Here is a 26109-nt window from a genome sequence, read left to right as displayed (position 1 = left end):
CAGTGGATATACATGCTGCAGTACCATTAGCCCCAATTTGCAAGGACATCTCCAAAATATTTATCATCTCTAACAAATGTGTAACCTTAGGATCATGCTCTCCAGAATTCAAGGCAAATGCACACTGGAATTTTGGATATGAATCTATGGCATGATTCATGTATTTCAGGTCTTCTAACTGTAAAATGGAGCACACCAGCCACTGTAGGACCTTGTTCCAAGACAACACTAAACAGGATCTGCATTTCTATTTTACCAGATAACCCTTCATCCAGTAATTGAACTTTAAGACTACACATATAATAATATTCAGTCTGACCAAGTTGGCCTATAGCTGGAAACTTTCTCTCCAGCATCTCACTGGGCTTCCATTGTAAAATATCTTCAAGCCTCTGTGGACTTTTGTCATCTGGAGCTACCTCTTTTGGTCTTATTGTAAGTACCAGATTGGATTGCTCGGAAGGCTCTCTATTTTGATTCAAAGATTCCCCCAGCCTCTGTTCTATGGTCTTTAATTCAGCATTTATTTTCTCAGTCTCTTCTTTCTCCAAGTCTGTCTTACCCTGATCTTTCTCAAAGAGGATATACAAAACTGAAATCATCAGTGAAAAAATTATTTGTATGCAATGAGAAACAAACTCAAAATGGTATCCAGAAGCACTGAGTCATTGTGTGTTCCTCCATTTTTAACACAGAAAATTACCTTTTTAAACCTCAAAACCTTTCCCTAAGGACTTTACTTTTTTAGACCCAGGTTCCCTTTTAGACCTCACCAGTTCAGATGTTTGAGGCTTCTCAGTCTGTCTCTGGCTCCTGCTTCCAGGGAGAGGTATTTTTTTTTCTGCCTCCTTCACTGGATCCTGACCCCTTCCTCACTTTGGGAAGTTAATGGGTTCACAAATGTTTGCACCTCAGACCAGCAAGAACCCCTTCCAAAGGGATTTCGCTTTTTGCCTTGGTTAGCCAAGTCTGGCTTTGAGAAGCTTCCTTGTTAAAGAGCCACTCTTTTCTGTACCTGAAGAAACTGCCTCTCTGGTGTTTGTATGTAACAATTTTTGTTGTTCTGCAACTTGCTGGAGTCCTTCCTCCTCTGCAAGAGGTTTGTCTAATCAGGAATCTGAGTTTAGGAACTGCCGTTGCTTTGTTTTTTCTGGACATAACTTAAAAAAACTGCTCTGTAGTTTTACTTTCTATGTAAGTTCTTGCTAGATTACTGTAAAATCTGCCACACATTGGCACGGCATTTGTTGTTGGTTATTAATATTTATTATTGGTTTATCTTTCAGTTAAACAGTGGTTATTCCTAAACCAGCTGTATACCCAAATCACCACACAGAGACTGGGATTTATTTAATTAGTCTAGAGCACAATCCTGGACAATAGTTACTCCATCCTAAACCTCCAAGCTCAGATAGTTTCCTCCCATTCAGATTTCCCACATTATACTTGCTTTAATCCTATCTTAGGTCTGGTTCATCTCTCCTCATGGTTCCAAGTCCTGTCCAGCCTATCTCTGCTTTCTAACTCCTCCCCTCCGGACCAGAATGTTGCACCCTTTTCTCTCCATTGCACAACATTGGCTTGGTGTTTTATGGAAAATACAGAGAACAAACGGTGGCATGTTAATACAAACTCAAGACAGGTGAGGCTTAAAATAAACATCACAATGCAATGCCCAGATTGAAACTAGAAAGTGGGTAGAAAAATCAGCATTTGAATGAACATTCAAATTATATACATTCCACAAGAACATTATACCAACAATTCAGATAAGTTTACAGACATTTTATATTGTCATATGACACATGATCTTTGGTCAGTGAGGGATGGCATATACATGGTCTGTCTAAGAAGACTGCATCACTTAGGGATGTCACAGCCATCTGAGTCCATATACATTATTAACATTTTTTTTCCATACAATATACTTTGATCAAATCCTTTTCCCTCCCCCAAGTAAGTACATTTTATGATGTTTCCAACGATGAAATCATCTTTCTTACAATGCAATTTTGAAAGCTATTTCTGTTATAAAGCAATGTATGGCTCTATAAAATCTGTTATATGTAAACTTATCTTTCTCATACAGGAATTGCTACATTTAATTTGGATTTTATTGTAGAATTTTGTATGCATACTTGTACATGAAATTAGCTTGTAATTTTTTTCTTTTTTTCAATTGTTTTTTAGGGTTGATTTTGGCTATGATAATGACATGAATGAGAGAGAGGGAAAAAAGGGATGTGTTTGTCTCCAACTGCAGAGCATCAAAATGTCTTTTGATGGCATTAAAGGCAATTTCCTGAGATTACAGGACCCTGTGACCTGACCCCTCACTAGTTAATGTATTAAGAGCTTGCAATTTAAGTTACATTTCTGGGAGTTTGTACATTAACCTTATACTGTGCTTTTGCTGGTTGAATGGTTTTCCAGTTAACATTTGTATCGGGCAGGAACAGAACCAATGGGATATATATCAGAAAAGGGAGTACATTAGAACAGCTTACCTAATAGGGGCCAGGTAGCCTAAGAAAGGTCGCCTGCATGCCTGGGTTTTGGAGAATCTGGTTAGCTGATCAGCCCATGAAGCTGGACCCCTCAGCAGCTCCAATCTGGATCTGGATCTGGCGGTGCAGACTTGGAAGACTCCTGAAGAGTATGTGGCCTTCGGTTCTCATTGGAAGGCCCAAGAACCTGGAGTCTGATGACAGTAGAGGGAAGAGGGGGTAGAGAGGAGGCAGAGGAGGAGGCACAGAAAGAGGAAGAACAGCTTCTGGAAATTTACGTCTCTTGTTTTCAGAGTTATTTGAAGCCTCTATCTGTCTTCTCTAGCATTTGTACACATGGTGGTTTGAATGAGAACTGTTCCTCCTTGTGCTGATCATTTGAACACTCAGTCTGCAGATGGTGGTGCTATTTGGGGATGTTTTGTTGGTAAAACCTTGCTAGAGAAAGTATGTATCTGGGGGGTGGGCTCTGAGGTGAAACGCCTCACGGCACTTCCAGTTTGTGCTCTGTTTCCTGCATGAATTTGAAGATGCGAGCTCTCAGCTTCCTGCTCCTGCTGCTGCACTTGCTTGTCATGCTTCCCTATCAAGATAGACTCTTCTACCTCTAGAACAATAATCCCAAATAAACTTCCTTCCTTCTAAGTTGCATTGGTCACGGTGTTTGAACACAACATTAAAATAACTAAGACAGTAGTACAGAGAGTAGGCTGACCATATTGGTTTTTTGGGAGAATGAGGAAGACTTTGAAACTTTGGACTAGGGAAATGGTTGAACTCTGTAAGCAGAGCTTAACAGGCCAAATTAAAAAGTAAGAAGGTAAATTAAAAAGTAAGAAACTGATTTCTTTGGTAGAAAGAATTACAAGGGAGCATCAAATCTGTGGCACGGTTATTTTTGACACCCCTTATGCATATGTACAATGAAAAAGAGCAAGTTAGAGAGAATGAAATGCAAAATATACAGTTTGAGGAGAAAAGAAGCACAGGAAACTTAACGTTGCAGCAAAGGCTTGCGTGGAAAGGGTCAAGGAGATGAGTATCTTTTGTTTTACTTTTTTAAAACAGGGTTTCTCTGTGTAGCCCTGGCTGTCCTGGAACTTGCTCTGTAGACCAGGCTGCCCTGGAACTCAGAGATCTGCCTGCCTATGTCTCCTGAGTTCTAGGATTAAAGGCATGAGCTACCAGGCCTGGGTAAAATTAGCGCCTTTATGTAAGGAGAGACCTCTGGAATAGGGAAGGGAACCCCAGGGCAAGATACCAACCTAGTTATCCTTTCTCTTCTGTTCTTAGAAAGCAACTGAATAAAAAGTTCTGCTGCTCATGGGATCCAAGAGGTTCGGGGTCCATCCCAAGCTGCTGAAAAACTCGATAGTGCCACCCACACAGTGCTGGCTTTGGAAGCATGAAGGATGCCAGCGTGAAGGGGGTACGTCCTCTGTGGTTTCAGAGAGTGGGCTGAGACCAGTGTGTGCCAGGAGTGTCTCTGTGTGAAGGCCCTAGGAAGCTATTTCGTAAAGCTGTGAAGGTGAAGCCGGAGTTGCAGTGGAGCCTCCAAGGGGTAGGAGATGCCACATCCATGGGATATCTGATAAGGAGGGCTGCATACAGGTGCTGGAATCATCCTGAGAGGTATTTGTTTCAGGAAGTAAGGCTGGAGGGACAGAGATACCTAAGTCCTTTGACATAGGACATGGTAACTTTTGTGCTTTCCCATCCGGTTTGTTTTGGTACAGTATTTCTCACTATGTCTTCACTCCTTTTTCAGAGAGGAATATATATTCTGTGCCATTATATGTTGGAAGCATATACCTTCTTTTTGATTTTATGAAGGATTACAAATAAGAGATTGTCTTGAGTCTCAAAAGAGACTCTGGGCTTTTGGACAATGTCGAGACTGTGAAAGACTATGGGGACTTCTGAAGTTGGGCCAAAGGTGTTTTTGCATTATGATATGGCCTCATGCCAAGGAGGCCAGGGAGTGGAATGTGATGGTTTGAATGAGAAATGCTCCCCATAGTCTTGGTCATTTGAACAATGAATAGGGGGAGGCTTACGTTGGGCAGCCTGGTGGCAGAAGTATGTAACTGGTCTTTGAGACTGAAAGACTCATATCACTTGCAGTTCACCCTCTGTGCTTGTGCGTGTAGTTCAAGATGGGAGCTCTCAGCTTTTCCCCGCCGTGATGGACTCTTGTCCTTCTGGAACTGTAAGCCCAAATAAAACCCTTCTAAGTTGCCTTGGTCATGGTGGTTTATCAGAAAAGTAACTAATATGATATGATAATCAGGCAGACTGTATGTAGATGGAAATAAATCAAACTTACTCGGTGACTCAAGAATTCAGTTATACTACATATTCTATGTCACTTTCCTCTCCTTTACTGAAGCCTGTCTTCCTTTCTTCCTTCCTTCCTGTCTGAAGCTTCATGGCAGAATGTTTCAGAAAGAAATGGAGGGATGGGGAAAAAGAAATGAGGCTGTCCCTTTATTGTTAAGTCTTAGTAGCTGTAGCCATGGCAGCAGCTTACACAATCCAGGAGTTGCACTCTTCCTCATTTCCTTCTCCTTCTCTTCCTCTTCCTCTTCTTCCTCCTGCCCGCTTCCTCCTTCTCCTCCCCCTGTCCCCTTTCCTCCTGTCTCCTTCCCTCTCTTCCTTGTGACAGCAAGTTGGACTGGCTTGTCTTTGCACTCCACCCAGGGCTGCATGATAAAATAAATAAGTTGCAGTTCCTTTGCCATGCAAGACAAATGTTTTTTTCCAGAGGCTGCTTCTAGTCTTCAGCCTATACCTTCCCCTCTTGCTTCTTATCCATGGTGGGGATGGGAAAATGCATATTTCTGGGCTTAGCCTGGGGAGAGTAGCAAGCCTTCAGCTTTAGGGGTCTACAGCTCCCATTCATTAGCCTACCCATGAGAGACAGATCAAAGAGTGCCTCTCAGCAGACCCACAACACTTAAACCCTCTTACATTTTGTCTTTCCATCTTCCAAGTTTGGAAATTTTTTTTTATTATCTAGAGCAAGAAAAAAAAATTTTTTTTTCTTGGCCTTTGCCAGCTTCTGGGCTTTTGAAGATGAATGCTAAGAATGAGCTCTTTTGTTCTCTGCATTCTGCTGTGTCATCCTTTCCCTGAAGTAAGGACATAGAACGACCCAGCTGCTGGGGCCGGGGCAAGGTCACAGAGAACAGGGAATCCCTGCTAATATTTCAAAACCCCAGCCAATCACAAAGGCATGTGCTATCCCCTGTTAGAATGTCACCATCGTTTAGGAAGGCATTGTTTTCTTTTCTAAGCTTTATAATTATCTAGTGGATCTATCTGTTAACCAGAAATTATCTAATTAAGAATTTGGCATATTACCTCTGTGATAGTAAAACTCTTTGTTTTTTTTTTTTTAAGTTCTAATTAGCTACTTATTCAACTCTTTTACTCATTCAATACTTATTAGGTACCCAGTAATTATCAGCTACTGTGCTACTGTGGGAGAGAAATGTGAGACAAATCAAACCCTTCTTTCAGGCTAGTCTCTTTGTGGGACGAAGAATCACACAGACATGGAAAGAAGGCCTAAGGTAAATAAATGCGTGATCACATTTAGGATGAGTGACCTTCCAGTCCTCCCCCCACACCCCCCACACTGTCCCCTAAGTAGGAATTGTTTTCATGTCTCTTGCCAGGCTCCTCTCGTGGGAGCCAATCAAACTTTGTCTTTGTTCACATTATTTAGTCCTCCAGCAAAAGCCCAAAGGCTAACTTGGAGGGAGAAAGGGGGTCCAACTGATGCACAGAACAAGAATCTTTGTTATGTGGGAAGATTTGGCTGCCAGCTCTGGTTCCCCACCCTGCATGGGGGTGTGTGTCTCTTTGTGTGCTGCGCTGTGTATGTGTTTTCATTTTCAATACAGTTTGGCTGGTTGCTCTGACCTTGTCTTTCTTGCCTTTTTAAATCTTAAAATCAGCAGAGAAAATGACTTCATTCCTGGACCCCCTCCCCCAATGATACCATTCCTGATGGCGTCACTTTATTTCAGGAACACAGAGAGCCACTTGGTAATTATGAAGAATGTAGTAAGATTATACTTATATTATGCTATATTAGTGGGACGCACAGGAAAGGGAGCAAAGGGAAGCAGCTAGCAGCTGTGGCAGGGCAAGCATAATGTCAGAAGATGGGCTTTTGTACTGGATCTTGAAGAATGAAGGGAGTTCAAGTAAGGATGGAAGACTGTGTGTGGTGACAGAAAGAGAAGGCAGTTGGAGAGGAAGAGACTGGTGAAACTTCATAAAGGCATAGACATGAAATTATTTATCTTTATTATTTTTAATCTTTTGTTGTATATGATGTGTGTGTGTCCACATATGCATGCCACAGAACATGTTTAGAGGTCAGAAGACAACCTTGGTGTTAGTCTCTGCCTTCTACTCTGTTTGAAATTGTCTCTTTGTTGTTTGCCTGGCTGGTCAATGAGCTTCTGGAAACACATACTCTTATTGTTCCTGGCTTTACGTAGATTCAAAAGTGCCAGATCTCCAACCTTGGATCTTTATTTTAGGCAGGAAATAAAAGCGCATGTGTATGTGGACAGCAAATGTGTGTGTGTGTGTGTGTGTGTGTGTGTATGCACACGTGTGTAAGAGAAAGAAGAGATGGAAAGCGAGGAAGGAGAGGGAGGCCCTTGTATTTGGGAGGAAGAAGTCAGGGTAAAAGGCTACAACACACCTTCAAACCTTTCTAATATTACACCATTGCATTAATTCAAAGCCTTGTGTTTCTCACGTGTTATTTATTTAAGGGTTTGAGTGCCCCTGACAGTTTTTTAGTCCTAAAGGCACAATTTAATTTGGGATGGTAGATGGTCACTTCTGGGTATTTTAGGTACAGATTTCTATAAGATTCCCCAGACAAGAGACTTTGGCCAGGTCTCTGGAAATGCTGTCTGTGTACATATTATTTGGGCCTTCACTTGGAGGAGTAGCTGGGGTTCAGAGTGGAAGGACTGGGGCCATCGGCGGAGGTCTGCCTCAGTGCATAGTAAACACTGCACACCTACATGTTCTGAGAAATAAGTCCTGTATGTTATAGCTGCATATTGTCTTCAAAATTCAAGTGATGATTACAAAATTGAGTGCTTTTGTGTAAGTTCTGGAGGTGAAAGAGTAATTGTAAGATGCTAATAGTTCACCCTTTAGTTCATGTAACTACTGAGTTAACTCCATCAGCATTTATAAAACAAGTTATAATCAGTGTGTATTAGTGAATATGCATTTTATTTGACAGGCTAGGGCAGGTTAATAAGGAAACAAATACACCCATAATCTCAATGGCTTAAGAGTTTATTACATGTGTGAGGAGTCTATCTTGCTCCTGGCATTTTCCAGGACAGCTGTCCACAGAGTGCTGGCTCAGACTTCTGGTCTTCTCTGACCACGAGGTACCTCCATATGGATGTGTTCTTTTCACCATGGCCGCTGGAGAGCAAGAGGGGGCCGACTTTCCACTATTCTACTTTCAGCTAAATGCTTCTACTTCAGATATGACTCAAGTCACTTCTGATCACATGTCACAACCCATGACCATGTTTAACTTCAAGAGGGCAGACAGAACTATCTTCCCATGCAGTAATAATATTAGTAAGTGAAATGTAAACATCACTGAAATAAAGTATGGGCCAAGGGCTCCAGAGCAGGAAGCAACATATTTATCAGCTTGTTATACATTAGAAGACAATATCTCTGTTTTCTTGCCAACCACTGAAAGTTTATTCTTTGTTGTTTGAACTTTTTTTGCCAGTAGGAATTGGCTCTATTGGGCTTCAAACACAGTCCTAGTGTACACGCTGATTGATTTGGTGGGATCTATATGGCTTCTATATTTCAGCCATGTCTTTATTCTTTCTCTTTCACAAGTCTCAGATGTGCAGCCTAGGGAAACAAGATCTGTATAAGAAAGCTTCTGTGATGGTCTTAGGGTGTCTTTATTTGTGTTCTCAGAATGTGTCATTGCTCCTTGAAGACTTGGGTTGCATTGTGCACAAAGGCATTTTTTTTTTAAGTGTTAAAATAAATGACTTACACCAATCAATAACATCTCCATCTTGGAGCGTAGACGGTCATTAACAAGAGGACAGCTACATGGTGGCCCAGAAGTGTTGCGTATTTGACCCTATTGATTTTGGATGTACAGGAAGCCAAATGTCCACAGGCTAGAGAAAACAACAAGACCACTAAATACAAAACAAACAAATAAACAAACAAACATTTGCAGTTTTTTATTTTTCTTCTAAACACCTGGAAAAGAAAGTAAGTTTAAAGTTTCCGCCTTTATTTTGTTTCTCTCATACACGTTCCTCATCATGCAGTAAGGATATAAAGAGAGTGTGAGCGTTCATTTAGGATAGTGATACACTGGGGCAGGAGGACAGAGTGTTCTAAGTCAACCTGTACTATCCAGGAGGGAGACTTTAACTTAAAACACTAGCAAACACACAGCAGCAGCAATAACAAAACCAGTTTAATCTGCTAAAACGGAGAAGGAATTACATTACTACTGTTCTCTTTTAAACTTAGAATAATCAGGTTATCTCTGAAACACTTTTTGAAATATGCATTCTCAATAGGTAATAGGGAAGAAATCTGCATTAACTCTGAAGTGGACATACGTAAAGTTTAACTTCTTTATATTTTAAGAACTTAGCTGCATTAAGAAATGGGAAGATTCATATTAAACTGCCAAAATTTAAAGCGAATATTAGAATTTACTACTTTATCATAAAATTGTGATTGAAAACACGAGCCGTCCTCGAGACTGGGGAAAAAGGATGCAGGATATAGTAATATTCGGGCTTTTTTTTTTTTTTTTCCTCAGACGGAATAAAACCAAGCAAATATTGCTTAAAAACAAAATCCCGGAGCCCCAACAGCGAGTGGCTCCTCTCCAGGGGGCAGCAGAGTCTCCAGGAGAGGAGAGGCCAGGCTGGTCTGGAAAGTGCCCGCGCCGGGCTGGGTAAGGCTGCCCCCTAAGGCGAGGTGAGGGGCGGAGGCAGGAGGAAGAGGCTGGGAGGCGACCTCAGATCTCGGCTTCTGCAGGCGAAGCTGTGCGCCGGCGGACCGGAGGCGGAGTAGCAGCCGGCTTGAAAGTAGCGGCCTGGGAGGAAGGAAGGAAGGAACGAGGGAGGGACGGGAACCCCGGAGGAGGAGCAGTGAGCCGGGCTGCACAGTCGGTGGCTGGAGGAGCCGCCCGCACGAGGCCACGTTTGTTTTTGTTATTTTCCACAGGAGTAGTTCTCCGGGACCGAGCGGGCCGCAGCCCGGCACCCCTGACCTTCCAGGTGACAGCCGGTCACCCTACTAGGAGTCAGCTCCGCCCCGAGTCACCCCTTCCCGCCCACAGCCCCGCTCTCCGCCCAGCCTTGCAGCGCCAGCGCTGGGCCAGCGCGCCGGCCGCAGCGGGCTGCGGGAGCGGGAGAGCGCGGCTGCTGTGGTCCCCGAGCGCGGGCGGCGGCAGGACGGGCCGAGCCCCCGGGCGCGAGCTCCAGGGAGGGGGATGCGCGCGTGAGCCCCGCTCTCCCGCCTGTCTGCCGAGCCGCAGCCGGAGCCTCGGATCCGCGCCCGGGGAAGTGTCGCATGGGGCAGGGCCGCTGAAGCACGGACTTGAAGGGCTGGTGGCACCGAGGCAGGCGCGGGGCCTGGGGCGGCAGTTAGCAGTGTCCTCGGAGCCTGCAGAGTGAGAGTCGGGGGCGCGGCGCCCTCGCTGGGCGCGAGTTATGGAGTCGCCCAGCTGCATTCAGGATGAGCCGTTCCCGCACCCCCTGGAGCCCGAGCCGGCTCCCCAAGCGCAGCCAGGTGCCGCCAAGCCCGGCGACAAGCGCTTCCGGCTGTGGTACGTGGGAGGGTCGTGCTTGGATCGCAGGACCACGCTGCCCATGCTACCCTGGCTCATGGCCGAGATCCGCCGGCGCAGCCAGAAGCCCGAGGCGGGCGGCTGCGGGGCGTCCCCGGCCCGCGAGGTGCTCCTGGTGCTCAGCGCGCCCTTCCTGCGCTGCGTCCCCGCGCCGGGGGCCGGGGTCGGCGGGGGCGCCGGCTCCGGGGTCGCGCAGCCCAGCACCGGGGTGTTCATCTTCGAGCACAAGGCTCAGCACATCTCGCGTTTCATCCACAACAGTCACGACCTCACCTACTTCGCCTACCTGATTAAGGCGCAGCCCGACGACCCCGAGTCCCAGATGGCCTGCCACGTTTTCCGCGCCACCGACCCCAACCAGGCAAGTTTTGGGGGGACGAGGGGCGGGACCAGGGCAGCGGGGACCGGCGAGGCCGAGATCCCTCTCGTAAGAACTGTCTGGAAGCTGGCTCGCGCTCCACGTGGCGCGCTCGGGTACCCCCCTCGCGCTCCGTTTTGGGATCTGGGAGTGGGAGAGAAAGCGATTGGTGGCTGGGTTAGCCTCGGGACCAGCTGGCCGGTCCGAGCGGGAGACAGGGAAGTAGGCGCAGAGTGGTCCAGATGGCAAGTCTGCGGAGGACTCAAGGAAAAGCGCGGGTCCCAGGAGGATCCTGGTGACTGGTGCTGGCTTGCCAGGCTTCCTCAAATGTGTGCCTGAGTGCAAGTGTGTGTTTCTTGGAAGCCTCGGAGACAGCGGGCTTCCTAGAGGCGCGGTACTGGTTCTCAGCCCCGTTAGTCCTGCATTCATACCTGTTAGGTCGGCGCATCCCAGTCACCAAAAGCACCTCCGGGTATCCGGGTCTGGAGGGTGTGATTTCAGAGCAAAGTCTAGAACTGTCAGGAGATTATCAGCCAAGTGTGATTCTGCGAATTTGGAGTCTGTTGTTTTCGCACCCACTGAGACAGTAAATGCATGCTTGAGTAGCTTAAAAGTCAGGGTTGTCGAGGAGGCTCCAAGTGTCGTCTTAAAAAGAATATTACTCTTCTAGGTTAGTGTCCAGTATTTCTCCAGAGTTTACTAACTTGAAGTGTTCTATTACTAAATAGACTCTATTAATAAATTGACTTTCGTAATAAACAGGTACAGGGCTAACTAAAACATTAGTTCTCAACTTGGGGGTCGCCAGAATATCAGAAATACACGTTACAGTTCATAATGGTAGCAAAATTACATTTGTGAAGTAGTAACGAAATAATGTGGTTGGAGATCACCACAGCATGAGGAACTATATTAGAGGATCACAGCATTTGGAAGGTTGAGAAGCACAGATCTAACAGAAAGAAAAACTTACAGTAACTGTACCTTGGGACACAGGCTTAGAAGTGTGTGTGTGCTCTGTGTTTGTTTGCTTTGCAATATTAAAGCCCCACCCCTCTGCTGTTTTCTAAAAAATGATTTGTATCTTCAAAGTGATTGAGGTTCTTAGGAAAAGGAGTGTTGACTAACTATAAATAAACAATTTTTAAAGTCTCAGGTTCTACCACAGGGTATTCTTCTGGTAGCTGGGAAATTAAGGATAGATGAGAAAAACAGCCTATAATAAGCCCTTATTTTATTCTCATTCCAAAATGGAATTTTTAAGAACTGTTTGATAGCGTTCCATAAAGGTCCTGTAATAAAACTGCAGTTTCTTTCATGACTTTTTAAAAGGAAAACATATTTTTTATTTTTAGAGATCATTTTATTTGTGTGTTTGTGAGTGTGGGTGTGTACAAACTTGTGCTTGAGGAGGCAAGAAGAGGGCTTTGGGTCCCCTTGAGGGGCTGTGGTACAGCGGTTTTTAGGTGCTGGGAACCAAGCTCCGCTCCTCTGGAAGAACAGGAAGTGCGCTGGCTGCCATGCCAGTCCCTGAGAGACAAATGCCTTAAACAACCAGAACTGGTAATGTGAAGAGGGCGAGTACCTTATTATTATTACTATTATTATTATTTCTTTTATTTTTGAGATTGTAAAAAACATCATTTCTCGTTTCTTTTTTTCCCTACAAGCCCTCCCATATACCCCTCTTGCCTCTCTTTCAAATTCATGTCTTCTATTTTTTTCTTTAATTGTTAGTTTTGAATGTATATACATATATATGTGTATATGTACACACACACGTATATATACACATAGGTATATACAACCTGCTCAGTCTGTATACTGTTACTTATATGTATGTTTTCAGGGCATTGGATAACCAGTTGGTGTGCTCTTCCTGGAGAAGACTGTTTCTTGCACTCGCAGCATTCCTGATCTGCTTGTAGTTCTTTGTGTAGGGTTGAGGCCTCCAGGTGGCAATTTTAATTTGTGTTCACTGTTAGGTTTGCAACAGAATACTTCACTGCAAATGACTTGAAATTCCCTACCGTGGGTGGCCAGTGAGGTTCATTTAATATGTCTTTATTTAAAACTCATTTCACAAATGAAATAGGAAAGTTCCTGAGATTACCACTATCTTTGTTGTATTCTAATACAGTGTTCTGGTCCTGGCAATAAGGAAGAGTACCTTACAGTCTCCAGGCCTTTAGAGAACTTCGGTGCCCCTGGCTGGTTTATGTTATACTTTTTTTCTTTGGATCTGATCTGTGAAATATCCTTCCTCCTTCATTGCAGGTCTTGGCACTGTTTACTGTCAGCAGTGGTGGCCGAGTCCCTTCTGGATGCATGGATTTTCAGTCCATTACAAGTCATTCCTTGGATTTATGTCCAACATATAGTTCAGTGTTAGAGAATGAATGTGTTATTGTTTATGAATAAAATGTTTAGGCTAATTGCACCCCAACTCCACTCCTGTTCCCCTTTTACTTCAGAGAAGACAGTGAAGGCCATATGATTTTGATAAAATAAAAGAAAAACATTTCCTAGATGAGTCCTTGGTATGTATATACATATGTATAGAGTCCTTGGTATGTATATGTGTGTATATATATATATATATATATATATATATACCAAGATTTTTTAAAGTGAGGCGTGGTGGCATACATTTTTAATCCCAGCACTAGCAGGCAGAGGCAGAGGCAAAGGCAGAGGCAGGCAGATCTCCGCATCTGAGGCCAGCCTGGTCTAGAGAGGGCGTTTCAGGACAGGCAGGGCTATACAGAAAAACTCTTATCTCAAAACAAAACAAAACAAAACAAAACATTTAAATTAAAATATAGCTATATAATTTTCCCTTCCCTCCTCCTTTCAGGCCCTCGTATGTCCTCTCCCTTCATCTCTATATCTCTTCTCACTCCCTCTCAAATTCATGGCTTCTTTTTGCTCCATGTGTGCATGCACTTGCACACAGCCACACCCACCTGCTGAGTCCATTTAGTGTTTCTTTTATTAGACGTATGAGTTGAGGGCTGGCCATTTTTGCTGGGTGATCAGTTGGGAGGCTCATCCTTGGGAAAGGCTGATTCTCTCTCAGCACTTATTAATTGCTTGTAGTTCTTTGTGCAGGGGCGGGTCTCAAAGAGATTTCCCCCTTCTGCCTTAGTATTTTTATTGGGGTTATCATTCAGGTCTCGTTTGGGCAGTCATATTGCTGAGGTCTCATAGTTGTAGCTTCTCATTCTAGTAGACACAACCTCACAACAAGATTCTTGCTATTCTGGCTCATACAATCTTTCTACCTATTCTTCCAAAATGTTCTCTGAGCTTTAGTGGCAGGAGTTGGGTTGTAGATGTATCTACTGGGGCTGGGCACCCCACAACCAGTTGTTCTCTGCGTTTGACCAGTTGTGGTTTTCTGTAATAGCCTCTGTCTTCTGCAAAGAGAAGTTTCTTCCATAATGGGTGAGCGCTGCAGTGCAAGGATACATTTTAGAATGCAGTTAGGAATTGTGCTGGCCTAGTAAAGTCGTGATACAGTTGGTTCACCTCTAAGATCCATGACCTTCTTCACCTTGGGTAGTTGGCTAGGTTTCCAGGACTAGGCAAGAGTTCACTCCTGAGCAGGCCTCAAACTCAATGACACAGCTCTTGGTTACCACCAACATAGGAGTGCTACTGTTGCACCGTTAGAGATATCTTGCCCTGTAGGTCATTGTTGTGGTTCATAGGAATCACAGTCACGTAGGGCAGTTTATTGCTTGGCGACTTTCATAGCACCTACTGATATTGTAAAAGATAGTCTGCACAGGGGAGGCATATAGATTCTTATTTGCTCTGAACTGAGCAAATTCCTGCCAGAAGATCTTTTGTTTGAAGGGCCAGATGTGGTCGCCATTGAGACCATTTCTGCTAAGAACTAGTAGTTTCAGATTCCAGTGCCCCAGAAGAGGGTTGCATGAGGACTGTGAGGGAAATGACCAGGGGTGTCCCTTCCCAGAGGGTTACTCAGGCTGTGTGTAAACTAAATTACAATAATAGATGCAAACTCAGCGTTGAAATTCTGACTTTTCAAGAAAAAGCTGAAATTGGAGTTTAAACATCTGTCTGTGTCTATGCATGTATGTATGTATGTGTCTCCTCACATTGTAAAGCATCGGTAAATATTTTAAACACTTAAGAACCCTCTTTGGGTCAGGCAGCACACAGAAGGTTTGGTTTCAAGTAGCTCCCAAGTTCCTCCAAATGAAATTCAGTCATTGCCAGTGTGCCACATTTCCCTGGGAGCACCTCAGTTGACTGCGTGTGACCCTTTAAGTGGGCAATGTTGGGACAGCTGTCTTTGCTCCAAAGTGGTGACTCTTCAGCCAGACATGCTGACGTTCAGCAATTTTGTCACCTGGGAGGTTGGCTTCATACGCAGTAGGTTAAGGTTCTGGATACCTTTGAAATGGGAAAGAAGATTCCTGTTTGCTTTGTCACAAGTTCTTTATTTGAAGTGGAGACTGAAGGCTCCTTGGTAAGGGAGCCTACTGTTCCCTGCATTTGCTGGGCAAATTCTACAAGGCAGCCAAGAGCAGTGGGTGAGCAAACATCTCCAGTAGGCTTACCTTGCTTTGTCTTACACATTTTTTCTGATGCCGGCCTGCCTTGAGGATGACCATATAGCTTATTGATTTGGGATAGTTTTTATCGTGAAAGAGGACACCACTAGCAAATTACCCAAATGTAACAATTTATAAACCTGGACTGAGAGGTGCAGAATGGGCTTCACATTATTGGCAGCCAGCTATGGAGTTTGTGTTCGCCTTGGGCCACTGATTTGGAGGCTTGTCCGACAGACGAGGCTAATGTTTTACAGACTGCTCACATGTCTTTTCTGAGGGTGGATCTCCATGTGATCTCAGAGATGGGAGTGCTGAGCTGATAGCTTGTGTCTGTTGTGGGGAGTTGCCATGGTGATATGCCCTCTTGAGTTCACACCTCTTCCTCGGTTAGAGTTAAGAATGTGTGTCAGGAGAAGCACTCAGTTGGAAAGACTTGGTGTGCACAGGTCTTTCAGGTGCAAAAGAGAGGAAGAGGAGGTTAAGTGTATGTCATGGTTCCTCCAGAAGTCCCCATCTGTGCAAGCCTCTCTAGTGGGATATGGAAGGAGTGCCACAGCTTTAGCACATTTCAGCCCAACTTGGGTACCTGGATTAGAAAAGGATCTATCTGTGCAAACTCTTTACAAATCCTGTTTGGCGTGAATTGGGTTTGTGGGATACCTGGTTGTTTCTTATGAGCAAGGCTAGGTCACTAATCTGCAAATACGTAGCTTTACCTCCTTTTAAAAAGAGACTGTATGCATAGAACCTTACTGCAGTTTCTCCGTCCTGGAGGAGGTTTTGGGGCTGGGCATGTGGTTCCGTTGGTAGAATACTTCCTTAGGATGTTTGCAGCCCCGAGTTCATTTCCCAGAACCACACAGACAGTGTAGTGGTAGGTTTTAGCACTTGGGATATGGAAATAGGAGGGTCAGAGCGTGAGGTCATCCTCAGCTACTTATCAAATTTAAGGCCAACTTGGACTATATAAGACCGTGCTTCAAAAAAAAAAAGTTTTAGTGTTATATCCATTTAAATAATTAAAGCAGCCTATATTTGTGCGAATTGGAGACTGTAGGTGCTGGGCCTGGAGAGATGGCTAAGTGGTTAAGAGGATGCAGTGCTGGACCAGGCATTGTGGTACACACCCTCAATCCCAGCACTTGGGAGGCAGAGACATGTGGATTTCTGGGAGCTCCATGCCCACTTGCTGGATGTATTGAGTTCTATGACAACCAGAACTACATAGTGAAACCCTGTTCCCCCTGTCCCTTTCCTCCCGAAAAAAAAAAAAAAAAAACAAAACCAAAACCAAAAAAACAAAAAACAAAAAAACCATTAAAAGCATGTATTGTCCACTCCTGAAGAGGACCCGACTTCTCCCACCTGACCTCAGGTGGCTTACAACAGCCTGCAACTCTAGCTATAGGGATATAAATCTGTCTTTGGCCTCCACCAGCACCTGCAGTCACATGCACATACAACAGCCCTTCCACATACATAATTAAAATAAAAATCTTTTGACCTTAGTTTTCACTTCATGTGTACGGATGTTTTGCCTGCATGTATGTATGTTCACCAGTGACGTGCCTAGTGCCTCCAGAGGCTGGGAGAGGGCATGGGGTCCCCCGAAACTGGAGTTAAAGATGGTTTGGAGCCTCCATGTGGATGATGGGAAATGAAGCAGTCAGGTACTCTTAACTGTTGAGCAATATCTCCATGCCCCAAATCAAAGCTTTTTAGATGTTAACTTTAATCTTGTATTTTGAGACAGGCTCTTGCTATATAGCCCTGGCTTAACTGGAACTCTTTGTGTAAACCAGGCAGGCTTTGAACTCATAGAAATCCACCTGCCTCTGCCTCCTGAGAACTAGGAGTAAAGCTGTGTACCACCATGCCCAGCTTCTTTGAAAAGTTTTTACAAAGATATTAAATGTTTGAACACTGCATTATGACTAATGCCATATTATGGCTATTTTTTTTTTAAATAATCTTAATAGCCAGATATAGTGGTGCACACCTTTAATCCCAGTAATCAGGAGGCAGAGGCAAGTAGATCTCTGTGAGTTCAAGGACTACCTATCCTACATAGCAAGTTACGGGACAGTTGAGAACCTATCTCAAAAGCAAAAACAAAAACAAAAAAGTTACTTTATTATTATTGTTATTATTATTAGTGTGTGTGCTTGCATGAGTGTGTGTGTTTGTATGTGTGTTTGTGTATCTCTCAGTGTGTGTTTGTGTGTGTATGAGAGCCGTGCTCTTCAGACTTGCTTATAACCCACTGAGCCAGCTCACCAGGCCTCATATTTCATAATTATAGATTGACCACTTATGACAAATCACAGTAGTAATAACATTTTATTAGTTGTGTTTAAGGATCTACTTCTTGAACTTTCCAAAAATGACTTAAAAGAAGTTTTGCAAATTATGCTCTTGGAACTAAGAAAAACAAGTTAATGCTAATTCCTTCCGGTTCTTTCTTCATAGAATCCGAGGCCTTACTGTTTCTCGGAGAATACTTGTCGAGGGTTTCGGCATAGAACCTGATTTTAAGTTCATTTGTCCGTGTATTTCAACAGGGCCATTTTTTGCTTCTTTGTAGTTGGTGGTCAGTGGCTTTGGAAATACACTAGTCAGAGAACTACAAAAATAGGATCTGGATTTTTCAGCTCTTTCCCTTTCTCTGTTCTCCAGCTCGTAGACTCTCTCTCTTTCTCTCCCTGTCTCTGTGTGTGCGCATGTGCATGCACACAGGTTCTTCTGTGTGGTAGGCAAACACTACCACTGAGCTACACTGTCAAGCCCAGAGATACTCTTCTTGTTGGCTGTAAGCACTTTCTGTTTTATTCTCGCACCGACTAGTTAGCTGAAGTCATCTGAGAGAAGGGGATCTCAGCAGAGAAAATGCTACCATAAAATTGGCTGTAGGCAAGCCTGTAGGTCAGCTTCTTAGTGATTGATGGGAAGGGCACAGTCCATTGTGGGTGGTGCCACCCCTGGCTGGTGGTCCTGGGTTCTGTGAGAAAGCAGGCTGAGCAAGCCAATAAGCAGCGCCACTTTATGGCCTTTGCATCAGCTCCCGACTCCAGGTTCCTGCCCTGTCCGAGTTCCTGTCCTGACTTCCTTCAGTGATGAACAGTGATGTGGAAGAACAAGCCAAATCAACCTTTTCCTCCCTGACTTGCTTTTGGTCATGGTGTTTCATCCCAGCCATAGTACAGTCCTCCTGCTGGCCTGAGGTGGACATTTAGCTGGCAGAACTGCAGTATCTGGAGGAAAGACAAACACAGAGCTTCCCAGCTTCCAGGTAGCACTAGCCTTATGATGGGGAACCGTCCCAAACCCCACAGCTGCTCAGGACCAGGGTCAGGATTGGAAGACACGGCAGGAGCTTGTGTCTGCATCATCGGAAGGGGTTACCAAACAGAGCTCCCCACTTCAGTGTCTCATTCTCTTCCTGTTGTACCCAGACCTCAGGATTGGGAGCTGTGGATCCTAGGCCCATGTTCATTTGGCTGGCGGTGTGGCTGTTTCTTTACTCCTGGTTCCTTTCAGTCTTTTCCAGAGCTGACGGTTTAAGGCAAGGTGAGAAGTAAGACCCTATTGCGGAGGATTTGACGGAAACTTTTAATCTCCCAGCTTTCTGGCCTCTTCCCTTATCGGTGCCTTAAGCCGGTAAGGGATGTGCTGAGTGGAAATTTTATCTTCTGGCTGAAAGAAGAGGGTGTTCATACTTGTTTTTCTTGAGGGTGGGGGGTCAGGTGAGATGAGGGATAGATTTCGGTGTCGAATTATGATAGTTTGGACATTTGTTCTCCACACGTGTGCCTTTAGGATGTGGGTTGTTACGAGTCATTAGTATGCTGGATGTCCTGAGTCCTAATCCTGTTGCTTTTCAGTGCCTGTTTCCTCCCTCTTCATGCCCTGCCTTCTGCAGCTGGATTGGATTTCCTTCTACATGTGGATGCTTGCCTTCTTTCATCTGAGGCATTTCTGCTGTGTGGCCCTTAGCTGGCTCCTTCTAGAGTGGTGCCCTTTTGGTGATTTACCTGCGTCTATGCCTGTGTCCCACACATGTGCAGTATCTGCAGTGGCCAGAAGAGGACATCAGAACCCTAGAGCTGGAGTTACAGGTTGTTGAGAATGACCCTGTGGGTGCTGGGAATCAAACCTGGGTCCTCTGGAAGAGCTGTTAGTGCTCTCAACTGCTGAGGCATTTGTCTAGTCCCTGGATAAGGATTTTATTTTGGCTTTCATGTGGACTTTTTGTAAAGCCCTCTTGGCCTACCTACGGTAGTGAGCCTGAACCCCTATGTAACTTTTCACAATTCTTTTGTCTAATTTGAGTCAGGTTACAGAGGCGAATGTTCTCTAGTTTCCTGGAGAAATTATAAAATAGCAAGACAAGGGTGGCCGTATAGTCTATACAGCAACACCATCTGTTATCTTTTAAAGCTTATTATTGATTCCTTGTGAATTTCATATTATGTACCCCAGTCCCACTCATCTCCCCATCCCTTTGTATCCACTCTCGACCCTTGCAACCTCCCCAGAAAAGAAAATAGAAAAACAAAAATAAATGAAATCAAATCAAATAAAAATTAAACAGAATGAAGCAAAGAAAAATCTCATCCTGGAAGCTATAATGTGTCACATTGTCCCCACAGTATAATCTTTGGTCGACATATCTTTGCTTGCAAATGTTCATTGCAGTGTGTGGGTCTGGTTTTAGGCCTCTGGTTTCTGCTAACCTATCAGTACTAGATGGTCCCCAGGACTCCTCTTGAATACACAGCTGTTGTCCTGTGTCACGGAGCTCCTGCAGCTTTGGATCTCCAGCATTTCACAGATGAGGTAGATGTTGGGGTGGGCCAACTCAAAGCCCTGGATCTGGGCCTGTGTGTTACCTGAGTTGGTCTCCTGTCACCTCTCCTTCGTCCCTACCAGCAGGGCAAGCTCTCCATCACTGCCCTAGATAGCTCACCCGGCGCTGCCGCTGGCAAGGGGCAGGGACATCTCTCCCACTCTCAGGCCCTTGGGGCCAGCTCACCCTCATCCACACCACCAGAGCCAGATAGCTCCACAGTGCTGCCCAGGCAAGGTGCAGGGCCTCTTCTCCTGAGTGTGGCCAGCGTTCCTGGCTGCCGCAGCTGGTGAGGGGCAATGGGGGCTGAAGGGGGACGGTGAGTGGACCTATCTGTCCCAAGTCCATGCCACCAGAAGGGTCAGCTCTCCCAACCTCATGACCTTGGGCTGTCATGAGGCACTTTCCTTGCCTCCACTCCCCCTCTCCCCCAACCAGGGTTAGCTTTACTGTGCTGCCCAGGTGAGGTGCAGGGCCCGCTCCCCTGAGTGCTGTAGCCTTCCACGGATGGGACCAGCTCTCCAGAGTGCTGCAGCCAGTGAGTGATGGGGCCAGCCCTGCTCAGCCCTTGGACATCAATATGGGCCCAGATGGGCAGCCCAGACCAGGGATATCCGTATAGCCTTTGGTGGTAACATGAACCATGGCCATCCACATAGACCCCTACTGCTGCATGGCCACCATCCCAGACATGGCCATCAGCGGCAGCACTGACTGTGACCTCATCACAGCTGTAGGCAGCAGGGCAAGCTACTCACATCAGGCTATTCCCCTCCACCCTAGAGTCTCCAGTTCCACTTCTCTTCATATGTTCTCTTTCTCTCCTGTGTTCCCATGACATACTTGCACATTGCGGTGGCTCCTGCTGCCGGCAAGCAGCAGACGGGCCTCTGGGTGTCGTCCGTCTCTGTTGAGATAATGAAATCTGTTAATTGCTCTCTGTTGAGATAATGAAATGCATTACTAGTCACAGAAATGAGAATTACCAACAAATAGTTTATATCTGATTAGGCAACCAGAAAGATAATTGACACATAATGACTCTTTTTGAAACTGTGAAAGATATATAAAATTTTAATTGTTACATGTTAATAAATAGAATGAAAACATGACAAGATTAAATTCATCCTTGTCTGTTTTGGTTTTCTGAGACAGAGTGTCTGTCATACAGCTTAGGCTGACCTCCAACACACTTCGAACTCTTGATCTGGGATTATTGCTTGAGCCACCACTGGACCAAACCCACGTCTTCACGAACAGCAGGGAAGTCTTCTACTCACTGAGCCACATCCCGGCCTCTTAAACCCATCTGAGGAACCACTTGTGACAGAAGCCTAAACTCACTCTTCTCCTGTCTCCTTACAGAAGACATTTGCTGACCTTTGCTCTTAGACAATCTTATAAAAGAATAGGCATGAAAAATCCCTGTCTTACTTAAGTGAAAGCTTAGACTCAAATGATTTCTGCAAGGATCTGGCAGATCAGATATTTCAAGTTCCATGTATGTTCTAAAATCCATTTCATGAATTTTTATTGACAGTACTTTACATTGCAGCTTAGCCCGTTCTTATCTGGCTGTCAGTCAGTGTTTTTCAACCTGGGGGGTCGACTTACTCTCTCACAGGGGTCACCTAAGACCGTTAGAAAACACAGATATTTACACTACTCTAAGATTCATAAAAGTAGCAAAGTCATCATTACGAAGCAACAGTGAAAATCATTTTACGGCTGGGGTCATCACAACACGAGGAACTGTACTAAGCAGTTGCAGCGTTCGGGCGGTTAAGAACCACTGCTACAAATGCTTACTTGAGTTTGCCCTTGAGCTTGTAGCTGATGCTGCAGAAGCAGGCATTAATGTTGAGTCCGACTTTTCACTTCCTGCTTTTGGGTTGAGACAAGTCATATCAACTATGCTTCTAAGTTTGTGTGTGTGTGTGTTGTGTGTGTGTTATTAAGACAGGGTCTGGCTGTGTAGAATAGTACAGGCTGGCCCCAATCTAGAGCACGTCCTGCCTCTTCTTCTCTAGTCCTAGGATTATAGATATACTCTGACAGGCTGGCCAAATGCTACTTATTTTTAAATGCTCTGAGGCAAACCAAGTGCCTTGTTCATGCTAGGCAAGCATACACACACACACACACACACACACACACACACGTATTGTGTGTGTTTGTGTGCACACATTTATGTCGACTTGAGGTTGACATCCTTTGTCATTTTCAATCATCTTCCACTTTCTTTTCTTTTTCTTTTTTTAAATAATTTATTTTATTCTTTGTGCATTGGTATGAAGGTTGTGAGCTGCCATGTGGGTGATGGGAGTTGAACCCAGGTCCTTTGGAAGAGCAGGCAGTGCTCTTAACCACTGAGCCATCTCTCCAGACCCACTTGATTTTCTTTAGAAATATTTTTTATCGTTTATAGGCAGGAATGTTTTTCTGACTGCATGTATGTGAACCACATGCTTGCCTGTTGTCCTCAGAAGTCAGCAGAGGGCATAGGATCCCTTGGAATTGGAGGTGCAGATGGTTGGGAGTCACAGTGTGGGGGTTGGGAACTGAGCTCAAGTCCTCTGCAAGAGAGCAATGTGAGATTCAAGCTGCTGAGTCATCTCTACAACACTCCATTTGTTTTTATTTATTTTTTTTAAAGACAGGGTCTCTCACTGAACTTACAGGTCATCAATATAGGTAGACTGGCAGGCCCCACACCTCAAGAGTCCTCCTGTTTCCACCTCTCTTGACCTGGGAATGCTGCTGTGTGTATGTTACTGTGCCTGGCTTGTTTTCATGGGTGCTCGGGAGTGAAGGCAAGTCCACATGCTTTCATGACAGACACTTGACCAACTGAACCATCCGCCCAACCCCACTGAAATTATTTTAATATGCTCACATCCCTCTAATCACTGTTACCTCAGCTTGGATGTAGGGACTGTGATCTTTTGTTGAGATGTGTCTTTACTCTTGTCCTTTCTTTCCATTAGCATCCTTCTGTGGAGCTGTAGGAGTGGTCCTTTGAAAATAAAAGCCAGGCGCTTTGAACTCAGGCCATATGCACATTCTTTGTTGTGTGTCTTGGCTGACTGAGCCTTATATAGAATCTCACTCATCTGTATACTCCCCAATTCTGACATGCAGATTGGCTGTCCTGTTCAAAACAAGCCCATTCTTAGATAGTTTCAAAGCCTTTGCATGCTTCCCCTTTTTTGGTTGTTGTTGGCTTATCGGCTTATCCCTTCAGTTTTCTGCTTAAATGACAAATGTCACTTCCTCTGATTGGGTTCCAATGAATGACTGGCTGATTTAGGTTGGTACCTTAGTTTTCCACTTCTGTGCCAGCTGTTTATTTTATTTTTGACACTTAAACATTATTGTTTTGTTATTTTTTGTGGATACCCCCACCTTTGGAATCGTAGCTTCATGCTAGAAGCTCCTGTCTGTTCATGGTTGTGTGACTAGGACCTAGTTCAGTAGGAGGAGTTCATTCCAATCCAGTGACACCAGTATGAATTGATCCCTGTCCTCAGGAAATTAAATCCACAGTTAGGTTATTGCGTACCACTGTTAAGAGTACATGTGTGGCCCTAAATTTCTCGCCTTTAGTTATCATCATTTTAAACAGATGTCAGTTGTAATGTATTTGTATAATAGTGTTTTCCCACATGGATACTTATAATTTTAGAGAAATTATACCACATATAATGTTAAGTGGGATTATGAAGCATGTTTTTAAGTGAAACTTAAAAGTATTCTTGAGACAGGGTCTTCCTAGGTGGCCCAGTCTGACCTCAAACTTGTAATTCTCCTACATCCTGTGATTGTAAGCACGGAGCAATCACATCCTGAGTAAATAATTTCAGTACATTCTGAAAATATTTTGTAGGCTAAATTTGAGAGGATCTCGTCCTTCTCTTCCTCCTTTCTCTCTTCCTAAAAGGTGCTGTAGTGATTCTATGCTGTTATAAGCAGAGGCCCCTTCTTCTAACTCCACCCCCTTCACAAAGGGCATTTTCTCCTACTTGTAGTCTGTTTACCTTTGAGGAACACTTATCCCTGCATTTCTTTAGCACTTGATTCCTTGCAGGGGCCCAGAGACTAAGTCATATCATGGGTTCTATATTAGTCATACTTTTGTTGTGATGACAACACACCTGTGAAAATCACCATAAAGAGGAAGGATTAATTTAAGGTCAGGGTTTCAGTGCAGCGTCAGATGGCTCCATTGTCTTTAGGCCTGTGAGAAGGCAGAAGCGTCATGGAGGAAGAGTATGGAAGAGGACAGTTGTTCACCTCATGGAGACCAGAAAGAAAGAGGAGGATCAGGAAGGTGCCTGTGTCAAGACAGCCCTTCAAAGGCACACTTCCTCTAACTAGGCCTCACCCTCCCAATGCTCTATACCAGTTTTGAACCCATCAGTGAATCATGCCATTCATTAGATCCAGGGCCCTTATGATCTGGGGAAACCTGAAAACCACCTCCAGGATGCACACAGAGGTGTGATCTATGAATCCCCCTCTCCATCCAACCAAGCTGACAGATGATAGAGTAACGATCTGTTCTAAACAGCGTTCTCTTTTACTTCACTGATGAAGTCTTGTATATGTCTTGTATATGTGTTTCTCTGTTGTGAGAGTTGACATATGTAAGGACTGACGTAGTCCTAGAAACCTGGCTTCTATAAATAAGCCCGGCCTGAAGACGCAGACCTGATAAACACATCTCATAACGTGTTCGCCTCTCCACCAGAACTATTTCATTTATGTTCCTGGAGTGGAGGATAAACTCACAAGTCATTTCTTTTAAACAGATTATTTGTTTGTTTGTTTATTGTGTGTGAGCACATGGATGTGCCCATGCAAATGCATGCCAGGGAGCGAGTGTGGAAGTCAGAGGACAGGGTGTGCAAGTTCTGTCCTTCCACGGCATGCGCTGGGGATAAGATTCAGGTTGTCAGGCCTGTTGGCAGGAGCGTCACCTACTGAACTAGCTCTCTGTGGAGGGCCTTCCACGTACATGCTGAGTACCGTAGCCGACCCTTGTGGTATTGGACTGGAGGCATGGAGCATGAAATGTTTGTTTAGGAACCAGTTTTTCTGCTTGTGATAGTCTCATGTAAGAGTTTATTTATTATTGAGTCCTGTTAGCTGTGATTTTTTCCCCCCTGCTATAAGAATAGAATTGATTCCGGGCACTGATAGTGCGAGTTGGTGTCTGTTTGTCCAGTAAGATTTTTAGCTGCCTATGTTTTTTTCAGGTGGTTTTCTCTGAAAAGCTGTGCTGCTGATCATGAAAGAGAATGAGAGCACAATGCTTTGAGTATGTCTGTATCTCCCAAATTCATTCGGGAACATTGAAGTCGTTACTTTATTTAAACACTGTTAATTTGGGGTGGGGACGTGGCTCATTCAGTGAAGTGCTCCGTTTGGAAGTATTAGCACATGAGTTTGATTCCTGGAACACACATTAAAGAAGCCAGGGTGGGGCTTTACTCTGTCAGTCCCAGGGCTTGGAGGTGCATGAAGGCAGATCCCTGGGGTTTTATGGCCAGCCAGCTTTGCCAAATAGGCGAGTTCCAGGCCAGTGAGAGATCTTGTCTCAGAAAGCCAAGGTGTTCTGCCGAAGTTCACCTGAGGTGCTTCCGGCCTCCACGTGTACCTTCGTACCTGCACGGACACATGAACACATACACCTGTTGATTTAAAATATACAGAATTTCCTTTTTTATGCTCACCAGACTTTTACATCCCAGTTGTTTTGTGCCTTTGGTTTTCAGACTTAATGAACAAAATACTAGTCTAAAGCAGAGGGGGTAAAAACAAAACAGCATCTCACAGCATTCCCTGTTTTTTGAGAATATTGACAGTGTTCTACCTCAGACTGAGGTAACCCAGCTTGAGCTTTT

At 44.6% G+C, this 26109-nt stretch overlaps 1 protein-coding gene across 6 annotated transcripts in view; it reads left to right on the top strand.

Annotated features, from left to right (window-relative positions):
* Nucleotides 1-10273: 10273 nt before the first annotated feature.
* Tbc1d4 (TBC1 domain family member 4) overlaps nt 10274-26109 on the top strand; it is a 175632-nt gene continuing 159796 nt past the window's right edge. For all 6 annotated transcript variants that reach the window (XM_021646990.2, XM_060391536.1, XM_060391535.1 and 3 more), the window contains exon 1: nt 10274-10771. In XM_021646990.2, coding sequence (XP_021502665.2) covers nt 10274-10771 — 498 coding nt within the window. The remainder of the gene's footprint in view (nt 10772-26109) is intronic.

Source organism: Meriones unguiculatus, chromosome 9 (genome assembly GCF_030254825.1).
Source record: "Meriones unguiculatus strain TT.TT164.6M chromosome 9, Bangor_MerUng_6.1, whole genome shotgun sequence".
In the NCBI taxonomy this organism is placed as follows: domain Eukaryota; kingdom Metazoa; phylum Chordata; class Mammalia; order Rodentia; family Muridae; genus Meriones; species Meriones unguiculatus.
The sequence above is the reverse complement of the archived record's forward strand: the minus strand, read 5'-3'. Positions and strand labels throughout refer to the sequence as shown.